At 36.1% G+C, this 15,225-nt stretch overlaps 1 protein-coding gene and 1 pseudogene across 1 annotated transcript; one reads left to right on the forward strand and one right to left on the reverse strand.

The window, feature by feature from the left end:
* Positions 1-1,993: 1,993 nt before the first annotated feature.
* LOC125210498 (tryptophan aminotransferase-related protein 2-like) lies at positions 1,994-3,415 on the reverse strand (annotated as a pseudogene).
* Positions 3,416-11,351: 7,936 nt separating this feature from the next.
* Positions 11,352-14,829, forward strand: LOC125212770 (kinase-interacting protein 1-like). Its single transcript, XM_048113020.2, has 2 exons — positions 11,352-11,571; positions 11,942-14,829. Exons 1-2 carry the CDS (start codon positions 11,478-11,480, stop codon positions 14,710-14,712), a joined length of 2,865 nt encoding a protein of 954 aa, XP_047968977.2. The 5' UTR covers positions 11,352-11,477; the 3' UTR covers positions 14,713-14,829.
* Positions 14,830-15,225: the final 396 nt, after the last annotated feature.

Here is a 15,225-nt window from a genome sequence, read left to right on the forward strand (position 1 = left end):
CGTGAACAGATCCAAACACTGGATGCTTCATCCACTCCAGATCCAAGCCATCCACAACAAACCACAACTAATTCCATCTCCGATCTCACAGATTTAACCAAATTCAGCCGATCAACTACAAATCTCCACGCAATTTAAACTTCAAACTCAGATCAATCACCAATAAGCATCAAAAGTAAACAGAAAATGCAACTATAACGTAAAACGAAACCAAAGCAACAAATTCCATAACAAGTAGTGCAATATCCAACAGAAACTGAGCAAAATACGACCGAATTTCGAACAGCAAAGTCTCGGAAAATCCAGAAACATAAACAGAAAGCAGGTAAAGAGATTGTATCTTCGCCTCTCGTGGAGACGGTGTTACACAACGACCGATAAATTTCTGAACCGTAAACCCCTAGAATGATTCCCCTAAACAGTGTGTGTAGAGAATGCGAAAGGCTGAGCTAAGAGCTGATGGTGAAAAACACGGATCCCCTCATGTTGGGTGTGTGCTCTTATTTATAAGGGATGGAGCTTCTAGATTCTTCCTTGTGCTTCCCATTTTGCCCTCCTTTCGGATGCTCCTTCGTCTGGTAAACTCCTCCTCTTTTCTACTCACTCTCTGCCAGGTTACTTCTCCAGGTGATCCTCTCCTTCTTCCTGGATCTGACAATTTCTTTACACACTTGACTTATAAAACCTTGTTAGACCCTGGAAATCACAGAATTTATCTCCATAATCAATGAATGAAATTAGCCTTATCATTCACCAATAATCTATTTTTAATCCTCCCCATCTTCTCGATTTTGACAATCCCCCAATTTAATGAATCCAGTGAATTTTCTATCATATCAATTCATTTATGCATAACTATATTTTCGACAGTTGTTCGACCCACCCATTTTCCAATCTGAAATCTTTCTCTTCATTGTTGCACATTTCCAATTTTCCATGAACTTTTTTCTACGACAATCCAAATCTCACCAATAGAATTTTTATCACATACAAACTCAAATTATTTCTCTGTTAGTTCTCTCCAAACTGAAATCACACAACATATCATCGTTTATTGTCGCTTCCATCTCTGCAATCTCCAATGAAGAACTGACCTGGCCGTATGTTTTGTTTAGTTTTCAAAATTCCGATGATTCTGATTGTTTCTATTTCATCACTGCAATCTCCTCTCCTGGACTTATCCCAAATTCGGACTCCAAATTTCAAATTTATAAGCCCTGAATTTTAGAGGGTGGAGAACAATGACGAAGTAATTTGTTGTAGGGGAAAGAATACAAGGGCTGGGGATTTGGATAGAGATTCAATTCGGAAAAAAACGGAGAGTTATGCAGGTGTGATTTTGACTGTTGTAGAATAAAACGGCATGAAGAAAAGACACAAATTCATTGAATAGATGAGAGAATTTCACATTGGAAAAATCGATTAAAAAAATAATAATAAGAGGCGCTCACACCAAGTCCCTCAGCATAGTAATAAGATAATATGTTGTATAATTTTATTAAATTTTAAAATTAGAAGAATGGAGAATAAAATGGAATGGAATGGTCATTCCTTAGCTAATGGGAAGGAATGACTATTTCCATGTGGAATGGCATAGTGATTTCTAAGAAAAGAAAATACTACCAAGCAAAGGAATGTCATTTCTACCCCATTCTATTCTACCATACCAAGGTGAGTGAGATTTCATAGTTTGATATACATATATAACATCCAATTTTGTCATTGAAATTTTGGATTTCATTGTAATACTCTACCAATTTAGTACTATAAGAGCAAAGTTGTGATGAGGGGAATTCTGGGATAGATAATATCTCTAGGATATTATTACTTGGTTGTGTAGTGATTTTATTGAATTAAACTAAACTATGAACTTGTAACTGTGGTTTATTTCAAGCTTGAAATTTAACTATAATTGACAATTTGAGAGTTGATGATAGAATTATGTACTTATTGTGACGTATGGCTTTGAATATTAAGATTTTAAAGGGTTTTATTGAATTAAGTTTGGAGGAGTATTTTTGGCACTCACAAAACACCAAAGCACCGAGACCTCTACGCCACATGGCTGAAACAGATGTAAGCTACGATCAAAGGGTACAAAGAGCTAGACGTTTAAAAATGGAGGGAAGCCTCTTTAGAAGCAAATCAACGTCTTTATCCCTGCCCAGCATACTAACCCTAGCATAATTGTTGGGGCACCCGAAAGTCCCGCCTCCTCGTACTCGAATTTTCTCCTCTTCCATTACCTCTTCTAGGTTGACTCCCTCTTGGGCCTTCATCCAGGCATAAGCTGTTCAAAATAGATAATATCATACAATATCGATCACCAATGCGAATGTACAAAATCAAAACAATCGCTAGATGTTTTTTTACCAGGATGGCATTCGTTATAGTCTTGTGTGAAGTTGCAGTGTTTAGGAGGAAAGTCAGGGACCTGCAATACATCAGTTCCTTGAAGAGCTTCTCGCAGCTTCGTCCATCGCTCAGTCATAACACACCGCCCGAACTCGAAGAAATTACTCGGGCAACTGTTGGTGGAGATCATCTCTAAGATGGCGACAGCTCTGAGTTGAGCCTCCTTGGACACCCCAATGGTGCTGATTTCCATGAACCTTACCATCCGCTTCGCCACATCAGGCCTTCACTATCGCCCACCTTCACATAAAAAAAAGAAATTTTTTTTTAAACCAACCACATATAAACAATGTCATTTAATGCCATGAAAACAATGTATTTTTAGGTCCTCTACCCAATCCTGGACCCTGCGTGTCCTGTGCATTTCGACATGGTGAAGAGCATGATGTTTTGGTCAACTGGATTTGTGATGGCCGTGAATTGAGGCCAGTAGTATGCAAGATCATGCACGAGCATTCCATTGGCTCTCTTCAACACAGGGCCCCTTAATTCACCATCAGGATTGTTCGGTGAAGTGACCATCTCTATGTAGGCTTTGTCATCGTTGTAAGCATGAGCATCGCCTCCCCACTTGAACAACCCCGATCTCATGTAGTCTGCTATCTGCGGATAGCACTGCAACCAGCAAAGGCTTAATTAGATCCAAACAATAGCTAAAATGAAACAATCGATGTCAATTGATGAGGATTTAAAGACTGACAGAGTAGAAGGGAGCCGCGGACACAACACTGATGGGGCTTGGGGGGTCGAGGGGTTCAGCCAGGGCGTAAAGGGCGGCTTGGATGAGCTGGCTGGAGCCATTCCCAACCACGATGTGGCGACCTTCCACGACGGCGTTTCCGACCAAATTGTGGAGATTCTTGATTTCTTGCTCGAGTTTAGGGAGCATATACCAGCATAAACTCTTGGGTTTGGCGAAGTAGCTGAGGGCTTCAGATGCTGAAATGGTGATTTTGAAATCATCACCAATTAATTTCCAGTAGGCTTCATACATGGTGGGATCACCCCTGAGATTATAATTCCATATTTCTTTAATTTGTCAAAATATAAAGAGAAAAATGCACACATGAAGCAAAGAAAACACACACTGAAGTAGCACTCAATGTCTGAAAAACATATCAAGAATTGGCGAAAAATAGTGTGTTAGTGCATGCATACACAGGCAAATGATAGATCAAACACAAACACTAATTAAACAAAACTGAACACTCTAATATACATGGAGAGAGAGAGAGAGAGAGAGGGAGGGAGGGAGGGAAGAGAGAGAGAGAGAGAGAGAGAGAGAGAGAGAGAGAGAGCACATAAAATGCTCACTGCACGCAATTTACAAAAAAAAGAGAGATCATAAAACAAAAATAGCAAAAATGAAGAAAAACAAAAACTATGCATACTTATCAAAATCGAGAATGGGAACACTTTGAATCTCAAGGTTAGTGAGCTCCGACTCGGTAGTGTTGATCACTTCAACCTCAGCGGCCGCCGCCATCGCAACCACAGCCACGGAAGCAGCAGCAGATGAAGGGACAGAGCTACTGCAGCTTCAGTGCCCACCATTTTTACTTCTTTTTTTCAAGAAAAATCTAACCAGTTTGATTTTATTTGCAAATTCTCTCTCTTGGACACAATTTTTGGGGCTGCTTCATCCCTTATTTATAGGGGCTGCGCACAGATGCAATTATATCACAATTTTTTTTTCTTCAAATACTTTATTTTATTGTGACTAAAGACTCATCTAACCAAATATTCATTTCTATCTAGCAATATTTAATACTTTTTACCTTGCATTCATAGTTTTTATTCATTTTTTTCTAAGTGGAATTTAATGCAATATGCCACTCTAATTTGAAAGCATGGCCTTTTTGCTACTGGATGATGAGATGAGAACAAAAAATCATGTAACATATCTTTTGATAGTATATTTTTCCATTTGTCTTACTCCTTTTAATATAATCTCTATGTTTAAGATGCAATCTAATTGAAATACTTCATATTAAGATTTATATTATGATATAGTGATATATTATGTTAGAGGAAATGTGAGAGTTTAAATATACTGACTAAATGGTTTCTTACTTCTTTCTTTACTGCAGTAATAGTGTATAATTTCATTGAGTTGACATTATAAGAAGTTTGTCTTTTTCTCATGAAACATTAAATACTTTCTAACAAGACAAAATATAGATAGAAATGGAGTAACTTTATGTTGCTTTTCAGGTATATAATTTCAGTTACAACTTCTCTCCCTTATGGACCCACATTTTTTCAAGGAATATAATTTTGAATAAGGATTACATAGAGACTAAATAAGGATTTAAATAGAGATATATACACTAATAAAATATACTACACTTTTTTTAAGATATACTCGTATAATTTTAAATAAATGATTTTTCTAGTATTTTTAATGAGGGTGTTAAACAATGTGTACCTATATATCTTCTACCAAATGAAATAGTTTGTGTGTTAAAAGATATAAATTATTTATTTTCTATTATAAATTTGTTGTGTGCGTATAATGATTACTCGATAATATATGACAGTATAAACAATGAAATAGTTTGTATGTTAAAAGACATAAATTATTTATGTACTATTATAGATTCGTTCCATGTGTATAATGATTACTCGATAATTTATAATGGTATAAACAGTGAAATAGTTTGTATTAAAATTAATAAATTATTTATATTTTTTATTTTAGATTCGTTGAGTGTGTACAATGAGTACTCGATACAACCAACTAATAACGATGCAAATGCCGAAACTACTTTTATGACAAATATTTCGTTCGGCAACGGTTAATGATATTCCATCATTTGTCAGCTAACAAATTTGTAGGTTAGAAAAGTCGTTGGTCAACGAACGACATATAACGACAATATACTCTTTCTATTTTGGAATTAATGTGTATATAGAAAAGGTCACCCCGCAACAGTCAAGCAATAAATGATTATTTCTCATACTCTATCATGAAAGAATACTGAACATAACGACATAAACGGAGATTCCTAAATATCCTATTTTAGTCCACAATTCCTAACTATCCTATTTTAGCCCAATATGTTTTAACCCAATATGATGAATAGGATGATATAAAAATAAAATACGTAAATTAAATAACAATAGGTAAAAGAAAGAAAAAATGTATTTATAATTGTAATAATTAAATTTAATAAATTACAAAGTTAATGCAATTAAAAACTCCTAACTTAAATAACGGTAAAATGTATATAATCGTAAGCTAACAATAAAATTACTAAAGTACAAGAAACTATAATACAAACTATAATACGAAGACTAAATACTAACGTGTAAAAATAAACGAAAAGGATTTGGGCTCAATTTATATTTTTAATCTTTAAAGCTAAACTATAGCTAGAGTATAAAAATTAAAATTCAGTTACCAACAATTCATTTTTTTCCAGCGATATTTATTGATTTTTTTACCTTACTTTGATGGTTTTTACCTTACCTTATTAATATTCCACTCTAATTTGAAAGCATGGCTCTTTTTGCTACTGGATGATGAGATAAGAACAAAAAATCATGTAATTTGACATATCTTTTGATAGTATATTTTTCCATTTGTCTTACTCCTTTAATACAATATTAATATAATCTCTATGTTTAAGATGTAATCTAATTTACATTCTTGATATTAAGATTTATGTTATGATATAGTGATATATTATGTTGGAGGAATGGTGAGTGTAAATATACAGACTACATGGTTACTTACTTTCTTTATCACATTGAGGGTGTATATTCGTGCGCATGTTTATTGAATATATACTACTATGTGATGTGGAGTAGATCTTACTAACAACTATATTTTCTATAAATTAAAAAGAATGGCTAAAATGTATTTAAATACTTTCTCGGTCCGTCAATATTTGTCTTATTTCGACCCACCACATGCTTTTAGAAATCATAAAAAAAAAAAGTGAATTGAAAGAATAAATGGAATTGGAAAAAGTATTTTTAGTATTATAATGAAATGTGAGTAAAGTGTATTATAGTGGAATGTGAGGTTCACGATCAAAAGTAGCAAAATAAAATTAGACAATTAATAAGGGATGAACGAAAACGAAAAAAATGGGACACATAATAAGGGAAAGAGCAAAACATAACACTTTGATAATTCACAGTCCGTATATAAAAGAGAGAGACCATTATATTAATAATAATAATGTTGCATTGGGATATATGTTTGCATGGCAGTTACAACTCAAGCATTTCAACGAAATCTGAGTATGCATTGAGTTAACATGATGAAGAAGTTTGTCCTTTTCCCATGAAACATTAATTATTTCATAACAAGACAGAATATAGATAGGAATGGAGTTAATTGATGTTGCTTTTTAGGTATATAATTTCAGTTACAACTTCTCTCCCTCATGGACCAATATTTTTTCAAGGAATGTAATTTTGAATAAGGATTAGATAAAGACAAAATAAGGGTTTAAATAGAGATATATACGCTGATAAAATAGAATACACTTTTTTAAAGATTTACTCGTATAATTTTAAATAATTGATTTTTTCTAGTATTTGTAATGGGAGTGTTGAACAATGTGTACCAATATATCTTCTGCCAATGAAATAGTTTGTTTTATAAAATATATAAATTATTTATTTTCTATTATAAATTTGTTGTGTGTGTATAATGATTACTCTATAATACTCCCTTCGTTTTCTAAAAATAGGAAGGTTTGAAACAGCTCGGGTTTTAATGCATAATTTGGTAAAGTAAGAGAGATGGAAGAAAAAAGTAACGGAATTGAAGTTAGTGGATCATGGGGTCCACTTTAAGTTGTTAATTGTAGTGGTATAAGTGGTAAATAAATTGATGTATAGGGGTGTAAAGATTTACTAAAATAGATAGTGGAATGTGAGGTTCACGATCAAAAGTAGCAAAAATAAAATTGGACAATTAATAAGGGACGAATGAAAACGAAAAAAATGGGTCACATAATAAGGGAAAGAGCAATACATAACACTTTGATAATTCACACTCCGTATATAAAAGAGAGATACCATTTATATTAATAATAATAATGTTGCATTGGGATATATGTTTGCATGGCAGTTACAACTCAAGCATTTCAACGAAATCTGAGTATGCATTGAGTTAACATGATGAAGAAGTTTGTCGTTTTCCCATGAAATATTATTTATTTCATAACAAGACGGAATATAGATAGGAATAGAGTTAATTGATGTTGCTTTTCAGGTATATAATTTCAGTTACAACTTCTCTCCCTCATGGACCCATATTTTTTCAAGGAATGTAATTTTGAATAAGGATTAGATAGAGACAAAATATGAATTTAAATAGAGATATATACGCTGATAAAATAGAATACACTTTTTTTAAGATGTACTCGTATAATTTTAAATAATTGATTTTTTCTAGTATTTGTAATGGGAGTGTTGAACATTGTGTACCAATATATCTTCTACTAAATGAAATAGTTTGTTTTATAAAAGATATAAATTATTTATTTTCTATTATAAATTTGTTGTGTGTGTATAATGATTACTCTATATTAGTGTAAACAATGAAATAGTTTGTATGTTAAAAGACATAAATTATTTATTTACTATTATAGATTCATTCCATGTATATAATGATTACTCGATAATATATAATGGTATAAATAGTGAAATAGTTTGTATTAAAATTAATAAATTATTTGTATATTTATTTTAGATTCGTTGAGTATGTATAATAAGTACTCGATAATATATAACAGTATAACCAAAGATTATCTATCTTTTGTCGTGAAAATAGACAGGTTATTGCATGGCCAGGTCCAACAACCAACTAATAACGACACAAATGCCGAAACTACTTTTATGACAAAAATATCATTCGACAACGTTAATGATAACAAACATTTTCCATCATTTGTCAGTTAACTAATTTGTAGCTCAGAAAAGTCGTTGGTCAACCAATGACATATAACGACACACTATACTCTTTCTAATTAATGTGTATACAGAAAAGGTCACCCCGCAACCGTTAAGCAATAAATGATTATTTCTCATATTCTATCATGAAAGAACACTAACCATAACGACATAAACGGAGATTCCTAACTATCCTATTTTAGCCCGCAATTCCTAACTATCCTATTTTAGCCCAATATGTTTTAACCCAATATGGTGAATAGGATGATATAAAAAAAATACGTAAATTAAATAACAATAGGTAAAAGAAAGAAAAAATGTATTGATAATTGTAATAATTAAATTTAATAAATTACAAAGGTAATGTAATTAAAAACTCCTAACTTTAATAACGGTAAAATGTATATAATCGTAAGCTAACAGTAAAATTACTAAAGTACAAGAAAATATAATACGAAGACTAAATATTGACGTGAAAAATGAAACGAGAAGGATTTGGGCTCAATTTAATATTTTTAATATTTAAAGTTAAAACTATAGCTAGAGTATAAAAATTAAAATTCAGTTACCAACGATTCATTTTTTTCCAGTGATATTTAATGATTCTTTTTACTTTACTTTGATGGTTTTAATTCATTTTTATTACATGGGAATTTAATAAAATATTCCACTCTAATATGAAAGCATGGCTCTTTTTACTTAATTTACATGATAAAAATTCACTTCACTTTTCAAGATTAAAACCCGATTTAAAAAAATATTAAATAACTAAAGTAAAGAATTATTTAAAAGAATAATAATATTTCTTAATTGGTTATCCGCATTTAACCCAAACCCAACTTAAGATTTTTGGGCTCTTAACGGATCAACCCAATAAGAATACGAACTCAATAAAATTAGACTAAATCCATTATTTTTATACGAATTTGTATCAGATTATTGTATCAGGTCAAAAATTATCAGTCATAATGTTAGTGTGAAAACACTATAGAGTCTTAGTATCTAACCTAGACATGCCCACGGTTCGTAAACCGGCGGTTCCGAACCGGAACCGCCGGTTCCGGTTTCGGGAAATGTGGAACCGGAACCGAACCGTGAGGCTATTTCACGGTTCCGGTTCAAAAACCGGCGGTTCCGGTTCCGGTTTGGAACTACCGGTTTTCCGACGGTTTTTAACGGTTTTTCACGGTTCCGAACCGCCGGTTTCCGGCGGTTTTTCAAAGTTCCGGCTTAGTTTCACGGTTTTCCGACGGTTTTTCACGGTTCCGGTTTGGAACCGACGGTTCCGACACGGTTTCGGTTCGTAAAATTTGAAACCGGAACCGGCCCACGGTTCAAAATATGGCGATTCCGGTTCAAGAAAAAAGTCACGGTTCAGATTAGAAACCGGAACCGGTGGTTACGGTTCCACGATTAACCGCCGAAACCGAAAACCTTGGGCATCTCTAGTCTAACCTACCTTTTGAGGCAACTCATTAGGGAAAAAAAAAAAAAAAACCTACCTTTTACTTTATAGTCTAACATTTCTATCAAGGGACGCTTTCTGTTAATCTAGGACCGGTGTCCGCTAGTTAATCTAGAAAGCTGTGAAAAGGAAACATGTGCAGAGAAATTCTTGGTTGGTTGGCAGAATTTGCTTGATATTTTGTGAATCTTTCATGATAGATTATTAGCAAAGTAGTCCCACTCTTCCAATAATTTCATATTCCCCCGTTTTATAGAAATATATCGTATTTTCTTTTTTCGTCCATTTCATAGAAATAATTTAAATCTATTTATGGAAATATTTTTCTTCTTCTTTTTTCTTTATTATTTATGACTCCACAATCCACTATAGAATTTTCAACTATTTTTTCTTCTTGTTTCTTACTTTATCAATTACTCCAAATATTAAAACTCGTACCGATCTCAAATAATCTATTTCTATGGGATGGATGGAATATTTTAAATTGATTGACGTGCGAGATACATCCAACATTGATTTTTAGTATGCCTCTTTTAAAATCCAAGTCGTTATACGAGTTTATTTTTTGAATTATGTTGTGTGTAAGCTCCCGTACACCTTTTGTTTTTCGCTTTCCAATAAATTTTGAATTAATAAAAACGCTTTAGCAGTAACATTTTGGTGTCAATGTGTCATGATAATAATTTATGCAAAATATTCTATTTTCACGTTGAAGTGAGCAACTAATTATACATTTTTCAACTTTATCACCGACTACAAACTCTTCAATAATTACAACTACTCCTCCCTATTTTCCACAGCAGTCATATTATAAGTAGTGCATGGGCTTTGTGCCCTTCGTGATGTCAAAACTCTTCATCTCCCGATTTTATTCCAATGCAATTCACGTGATCTATTGGTTGAATGAGAAATATTTTTCCAATTAAATTGTGTACCTAATATAGCTCAGAGTAGGATTTATTTGTTAAACGGGAAATATTTTACAAATTAAATTATGTATTAATTTTTGAAACAAAAAAAATTTATGTATTAATTAATGTAGCTTAGAGTAAGTAGAGTATGTGATTGCCATCTTTGGCAAAATACTTGCATTTTTGCAGAAGTTATAATACTCAACTAATTACTCAAAAGTGAGCTAAATCAAATGGAATCGAAACGTCGATACGCATACTTGATATATATGTCGAGTATCATTATTTTGCCAAATTCGTTTCTGCATTCATCATTCCTAACTAGATTTATGTTACATACTTACATATCATGTTTCATCTACAATCTTATTACCAAATAATAATCGGTTTAACATTACCTTAATGAGTTTGAAAGCAAAATAATAATAAAAAAAAAAAAAAAAAAAAAGAAATTTAAAAATTAAAAAAGAATTCGTACAAGAAAGTGTTGTATACATGGGTGTAAATGAGTTGTGGAGAAAGTGTGGAAAGGCAAAAAGAGGTGCCAGCTTGTTTGAAATGGCAATGGGTGTCACGTTGGCAAAATTGTTATATTAATGTGGAAGCTGAGATTCTTAAAATAGATTGTGCACCGAAAATTCCTCCTAACCGTTCAACCAAATCGTGATGTCTTCACCCAAAATTGTGATGAAAAACAAAACAGAGACGTATTTTTGAGTTTGATTGTTGTTGATCTGTCCCATGTCAATCGTGTAAGAAGGGAGAGATCAGAGATGTTGCAGAGAGCTGCGAACCATGCTTATTCCTGGTGGTGGGCCAGCCACATTCGCACCAAGCAATCCAAATGGCTCGAACAGAGCCTACAAGGTCACACCATATACAATTTTATTACTATTGCATTTGTTGATCATGATCAAGATAAATAGTATTTGTTGTTGTGGGGTTATAATGTCGAACTAATTTCTAGTGCCGAACTGTCGAACCCGTCATGATTAGTTTGTTTTAGGTCATTTTATAAAATCCGAATATGAAAAATACAGACGTCTTTGTAAAATCATTTTAGGTCTGATAGCATGGTCATGCTTAATATGATGACCTAAATACAGACTAAGAATGATATTGGTAATATCAAAAAATGATCTTCGTAGTGTGGTTTTGTGTTTTGCAATAATATAGAGTTCTGCATAGTATAAGAATGAGTTTTGCATATATCACAACTCTGTTGTTGCGTGTGCAGACATGGAAGAGAAGGTACATGGCATGCTCCAGTTGATAGAAGGCGATGGGGACTCGTTCGCGAAGAGGGCGGAGATGTACTACCGCAGGCGGCCCGAGCTCATCTGCGCCGTGGAGGAGGCCTACAAGGTCTTCCGATCCCTAGCTGACCGCTACGACCTTTTATCAAAAGATTTCCAAAATGCCAACCACACCATTGCGACCGTATTCCCCGAGCAGGTCCAGTTTGGCATGGCGGACGACGACGACGTCCTCCCCAAGATGCCCGACAACTTCGTCGTCCCGGAGATCAACATGTCCAAGATCCCCCAAGTCCCCAAGGCTCCCATTAGAGACCTCAAGACCATCATTTCCAAGGCCTCCAAGCAGGTCCAGGCCAAGAAGATGAAGGCGGCTCATACGCGCCAGAAGCCGGTTGTCGAGTCCGGCCTCACCAAGGAGGAGGCAGTTGAAGAGATCAACAAGCTGCAGAAGGAGATTCTGTCGTTGCAGACTATGAAGGAGTTTGTGAAGAGCTCTTACGAGAGTGGGATTGGTAAGTATTGGGGAATTGAGAGCCAGGTGATGGAAATGCAGCAAAGGATATCTAGGTTACAAGATGAGTTCAGTATGGATATTGTGATCGAAGATGATGAGGCTCGGACGCTCATGGCCGAGGCGGCTCTCAAGTCATGCCAAGAGACCTTGGCCATGCTGCAGGAGAAGCAGGAGAAGACTGCTATCGAAGCGATGGATGAGTACGAGAGGATTGAGGCCGCGTGTGAGCGATTGCAGTCTCTCAGGGAGAAGTACAGTCTCGAGCAAACAGATGGTGCACAGGATTCATCACGTGAGTTCAGTAAAGACGTGGCTGCTTTGCTGCAGGAGACCAAAGAGCTCGAGGAGCTGCCCGAGAAACTAGAGGAGAACTTGGACACAAACTCGTTGGCTAGTCTCTCTGCCACTCAGCTAGCAGAAAAGATTGATGTTTTGGTGAATAAGGTGATCACGTTAGAGACGGCTGTGTCGTCTCAAACGGTTCTTGTCAACACGCTGAGGGCCGAGAACGATGACCTTAACACGCAGATCAGGAGCTTGGAGGAGGAGAACGAGAGCCTCGGCGGGGACACTCAGGGGCTGAGCTCCAAGGTGATTCAGATGGAGGAGCAGCTGAACAAGGTGCAAGATTTGAATAAGAATGTAGAGAGCCGCAACAATACTCTTCAAACCAATTTCGCCAAGGCCAAAACCAGCATCGATACTCTTGCGGAGAAGCTCACGAGTGTCAAGCCCGACGATGATCTTGAGCCTTCTCCCGATGTTGTGAAACAATTGACAGATGTCGATGATAATCTGTCAAGCAATGTCGAGGATGAGAAACCGGCCAAGGATGAGATGCCCAACAGTTTGAAGGGAGATGAGGAGGCTGATGTAGATGATGGTGGCCGCGCCACAGAGACAAAACATAGTAGTGTGAAAGAAGACGAAGGAGAAGAAGATGAAGATGAGTTTAAAGATGTAAGAGAAGCACCGAGTGTAGAAGATGAAGAAGAAGAAGAGGAAGTAAACGTGAAGAAGATGCGAAGAAGTTTGACATCCACGCAAGAGAAGGAACACGCGGAGAACGTGGTAAGAAAGGCAACATCATTCTCGGGGCGAAAAACAATACAAAAGATACTGCAGGAGGAATCCGAAAATTCTCCAAGACACAAAGCCAAGGCCGAGGCGAAGGAGAAAGAAGAAGACGACTACAGTTGGCAACAAATTCTCCTCAGCGGAATGGAGGATAGAGAGAAGATCCTCCTAAAAGAATACACCACAATCCTAAGAAACTACAAAGAGGTGAAGAAGAGACTGAACGAGGTGGAGATGAAGGAAAGGGACAGCCACTTCGACACCACCATACAAATGAGGGAGCTCAGGAAAGCCATCTCAAGACGAGACCAAGAAATCACGAACCTCCGCAGAAGGCTCAACGAAGAGATCTCCGAAAATGATAAAGAAGAGGAAGGCGCAAGCGTGACAAAGGACATGAACGAGAAGAACGAGACAGCGACAGTGTACATGGCAAGGAGCCCCTCGCTGACGCTGGTCGAGGAGAAGCTCCGGGCAGACATAGACGCGATACTGGACGAGAACTTGGACTTCTGGTTCAGATTCAGCACCGCGTTCCACCAAATACAAAAGTTCAAGACGGAAGTGAGGGACCTGGACGAGGAGATGTCGAAGCTGCGTGAGAGGCGCAAGACAGACGGGACGCAGCAGCTGAAATCGGAAGTGGTGCCAATTTTCAAGCATTTAAGGGATATAGAGAGCGAGCTGACAGTGTGGCTGGAGCAGAGCGTGCCGCTGAAGGAGGAACTCAGGAGCAGATCCTCGTCTTTGTGTAACATACAAGAGGAGATAACGAAGGCGCTGAGGGAGGGCGTGGAGTGGGACGAGATCAGATTCGGCAGCCACCAGGCGGCCAAGCTGCAAGGGGAAGTGCTAAACATGAAGCAGGAGAATGAGAAGGTGAGGGAGGAGCTGGAGGCGGGGCTCGACCACGTAAGCATGCTGCAGCTGCAGATACAAAAAACGATGACGCTGCTTGATGAAGAGTTTGGGATACAATCGGTGCGGTCGGAGAGGAAGAGTAAGGTGCCACTTAGTTCCTTCATCTTTGGGAGTAAGTCGCAATCTAAGAAGCCTAAGACTTCTATCTTCTCTTGCATGCATCCGAGTAGGAAATACCAGGTCCTTAGAGCTGGGATTCGCTTTTCCTCGAGTAATAACTCCTCTTCTTCCTCTTGACTCTTTTTTGGTTTTTGTATCACTCTTTTTGTGTACTTTGCTCTCATGTACAGGAAATTCAATTTGTATGTTTTTCTTGACAAAACAAAAGTGGATAGTACTTTTAAATTTCTCTTCTTTGTGTGTTTATATGATTCGATGGTAATTGATTCAAGGGTGTGTGAGCCTGTTGGTGATAGTGTGGTAATGTCTAAAATCAAAAGTTTTGGATTCGAGTTCATTATGATAAGACATTTAAACATATACTCTCTTCGTCTCAAAAAAATATAGGCGTATGATATGGCACGAAAATTAAGATAAAATTAATAAAGTAAGACAGGTCGAGGAAGGATAAATATAGTGTTAGTGAATAGTGTGATCCATATTATTATTAGTTTTTTTATAGGACAGATGAAAATGGAAAATGCACATAACTTTATTCGGTGGAGGAGTACTTCTTCCGTCCTAAAAAAAGTAGACTATTTTTAGTCTTTAGGTAGTCTACCAAATTAAACCAAGTCTAAATATGGAAAA

The sequence above is a fragment of the Salvia hispanica genome, chromosome 3 (genome assembly GCF_029641045.1).
Source record: "Salvia hispanica isolate PSC_SH4W2 chromosome 3, Shi_PSC_v1, whole genome shotgun sequence".
NCBI lineage: Eukaryota > Viridiplantae > Streptophyta > Magnoliopsida > Lamiales > Lamiaceae > Salvia > Salvia hispanica.